Here is a 3,620-nt window from a genome sequence, read left to right as displayed (position 1 = left end):
GCGTTATCGGAGGGCGTGTGGAGATTTATCTCTGGTGGATCTCACGGGATTCGGTCGGCGTTTGTCTTTGGTGGATCCACATGGATCCGCTTTGTCCGTGTCTGTTCGTGTGTCTACAGGTTGGATCTTTCCGATCTAAACTTCTCTTCAACGGCGACGGTTGCTGTTCTAGTGCGCTGGTCCTATAGGGCCTTAGCACGGCGACTTCCCGACTGTCTACTACATTAAGTTTTGCCCGACTCTAGGGAGGGAGGGCTGATAACGGCGGCGCGCCTTAGACTCGCTTCAATGTTTGTAGTCGTCGCTAGATTGGAAGTAGTCTCGCAAAAAAAAAAAAAAACTCCCTAACAAAACTGAATCACGTATTTATTGAGGAATTTGACAATTTGTTATTAAGTTCATTGTAATTTCAAGAATAACTACAAACTTGATCCAGTCATGATAAAATGTAAACCAGGACTAGTTCGGGATAAATAATTTGCACTGGAGAAAAAGAAAGAGAGAGAGGCCAGATCATTACAATCGTATCCAGAACATGCGGGAGATTTCAGTAGTTTCAACTGGCATTCCGATGTTTTAAGAGCATGTTGGATTTTGCAGACTCGATGAATTCGAGTACTTTGACCTGTTAATGTTAAAATCCATGCATCCCAGTTCTACTCTCTCCACTTCTAAATACTCCTATAAGTCTTTTTAGAGATTTCAATATGTATTACATACCACCTACTCCCTCCGTCCGCGAATAAGTGTACATCTAGGTTTTGTCCTAAGTCAAAGTTCTAATACTTTGACCAACTTTATAGGAAAAAGTAGTAGCAATTATGTCACTAAATTACTATCAATAGGTTCATTTTGAAATGTAGTTTCATAATATACCAATTTGATGTCATATATACTACTATTCTTTTCTATAAAGTTGGTCAAAATTTTAAAACTTTGACTCACGATAAAACGTAGAAGTACACTTATTCACGGACGGAGGGAGTACTGCTGTCCGGCATAAACAAGGATAACCAGATCCAAGATTGTTCCAGTTTGGCAAGATTGAACCAGTTTCTTTTTTATTTTACCGCAGGTCTAGGAGCTGAACCGTCCCTAGGAGGGCTGGTTCTCATCCTGCCGTTGTTGATCCAGAAAATCCAAATTCAACAGTCTAACCAGAATCAATGAACACAAACAAAAGGGTTATGGGAACATTTCAAACAAAACAAGAATTGGAAACACAAGCATATGTTAACTATGACTGAGTGAACTATATTCTCCAGTAGGTGTGTAAAGCTGCAGATTGTTTGATACCATCAATGGAAAACCATGTAAGTTTATAAAGGAAATTAAGCCTTCTTTATACCCTCTGCATATGCTGTACCTTACATTGAAAAGCCAATCCAGAAGGAGATAACAAATAAATCCTCCTAATGCATAAAATCAGGGCAAGATCAATATTTAGCAATGGTTGATAGCAAATTGCATAATAAAGATTTTGCTTGCAGGAAATTAAACATTTCAAGCATATATAATATATTGTTTCACATTTGCCCCATAGGAGCTAAAAGAGCAACATCCATAATTATTACATGGAAGCAAATAGATCAATGACTAAGTTCATTCTTAGAACTAAACATTCCCATTGGAGGGTTGGTTACAAATTCTTGATGACTCCTCAAAGAAAAAGAAGGGTATGCACATGCGCCTAGATACTAAATGAAAAGAAAAAAAATACAAATTGAAGCGCATGTCTGCTTTATCCATCACACAGCTTCAACTAGAAGATTCGGCATATACCCCACAACTCATGTTTACTAAGACACTAGTGCCATACCAAGTATATTAAGCGTTCACTGACCATTTGATGTCCATTCTGCAAAACAGGGTACGTAAGGCAGTAGGCGGCGTGGCAGACCTTTGAAGAAATCTTCAGAAGCGCAGATAACATAGACTTTCTGATTATCCATGTTATATGATAATATCTTGGCATTTCCATCAGTAAGGAAAATCAAATCACATTCTGCATGAATTGCAAACATCGAGTAGTACTCAACGTTTTTGCAATAATCCCTTCCAAACAGTTCAAAACAGTTAATGGTACACTTTAGGGTCCACTGTCCACTATCATAATTCTCAAGAACCCAAATAGAGAGTTGGCAACCATCTTGATCCTCTTGCCAAACATGCAGACGTCCCTGTGACTGCCCAATGGAAGCACAACCATAGCTGTTTGGCATGCCAGGTGGCATTTCAATTTCCCCCCAAGCATTCCTTTTCATGTCCACTGTGACTATTGACGAAGATCGAGTAGGGAAATACATAATGCCATTTAGGAAGGTGCTTTCTGAATCACTAACCCAATATGCACTGCTATCATTGTGCTGACTCTGCATGGAAGTCCACCCTCCAGTTTCCGATGAGTAGATCATGGCCACGGACAGGCCATATTCATAATATGTGTCCAGGGGCACAAACACCACAAAGCGGGACGGGGTGGCCGGGTCAAAGCTCAAGAAGTATTTGCCTAGGCTGAAACACGAAAGGTCGTCAGGCAATTCTATAGGAGGCAACACCGTCCACTCATGAGTAGCAGGATTACAGACAACATAATCAAACTCCTTAGCCTCAGGCCATTTGAAACATTGCCCGGGTCCTGGATTTGGGACAGAATTCCAACTGTATTGCCTAGGACGGCGGGATCTCCAGCATTTGCAAAGGAGAAGGCTGGTGCTGCACTGTTGGATGCTGAAAAATTTATAGCTGCCGCGGAGGAAACGGAGATTGGGGTTGACGATGGGGGGACTTTTCCCGGACAAATTGTGGAAACGCCAGCCGAAATTGAAGTAGAAGAAACCAGACAAGGTCTGCGGCGACCTCTTGCGGACGTCGGGGGCAGAGCAGAGGGCTAGCCATTGTTTGGACACGCACTTGAAGTGGAAGAGCGAGACGTAGGGCACCCGCGACAGGATCTCCACGAGAACGTCCTCCGGGAAGAAGCTCGCCGGGGTCTCCTCCTCCTCCCCCTGCTGCTCATCCTCCCGCCTCATCTTCTTGTTCTAAAGATGTGGTAAAGACATTTCATTTAGGTCACGGATCGATTTCACGGATCAAAGAGCAGAAGAGGCGAGGAACACACCTGAGAGGCGACGGGAGTGACGGCGAGGTAAGGCAGCAACGGCGTCGGCGGCGAACGGGATGGGGCCTCCTCGTCGCGGCACTCGTGGCCAGTCGCCGGTGGGTGGTCCTTCCCGAATCTTTGTTCGCCCGTTCCTCCTCCTCCTCCTCCTCCTGGAGGCATTGCGGCTCGGCTGCTCGAGCGTTGTCGCCGGCAGGCCGCACAGGTCGTCTGGTGGAGCGAGGGTTTGGTAGGGGGGATGTAGCAGGGAGGGCGGCGGCGTTGGACTTGTGTGGTCACTCGTTCGCGAGAAGAAAGAGTCGTGGGCTTGTTTGGTCGGCCCAACTGAGCCATCGGAAAGCTGATATGTCTTTCAGTTATCAGAAAGCCCAACTCTGATATGTCTTCTTCTTTTTCTCAAAAAGAAAAAAACGTAATGTCTTCTTCTAAGCTTCAGTATTCATGAAAAGCTGAACAAATGAACTGAAGAATTGCAGACACACCAGAGGTGCATGAGTTA

The 3,620-nt window shown here is 44.3% G+C and overlaps 1 protein-coding gene across 1 annotated transcript; it reads right to left on the bottom strand.

The window, feature by feature from the left end:
* Window positions 1-1,500: 1,500 nt before the first annotated feature.
* LOC123150319 (F-box protein At1g53790) lies at window positions 1,501-3,367 on the bottom strand. Its single transcript, XM_044570176.1, has 2 exons — window positions 3,122-3,367; window positions 1,501-3,041 (listed from the first exon to the last, which is right to left on the bottom strand). The coding sequence occupies exons 1-2, from the start codon at window positions 3,281-3,283 to the stop codon at window positions 1,836-1,838; spliced, it is 1,368 nt and encodes a 455-aa protein (XP_044426111.1). The 5' UTR covers window positions 3,284-3,367; the 3' UTR covers window positions 1,501-1,835.
* Window positions 3,368-3,620: the final 253 nt, after the last annotated feature.

Source organism: Triticum aestivum, chromosome 7A, assembly GCF_018294505.1.
Source record: "Triticum aestivum cultivar Chinese Spring chromosome 7A, IWGSC CS RefSeq v2.1, whole genome shotgun sequence".
NCBI classification, from domain to species: domain Eukaryota; kingdom Viridiplantae; phylum Streptophyta; class Magnoliopsida; order Poales; family Poaceae; genus Triticum; species Triticum aestivum.
The sequence above is the reverse complement of the archived record's forward strand: the minus strand, read 5'-3'. Positions and strand labels throughout refer to the sequence as shown.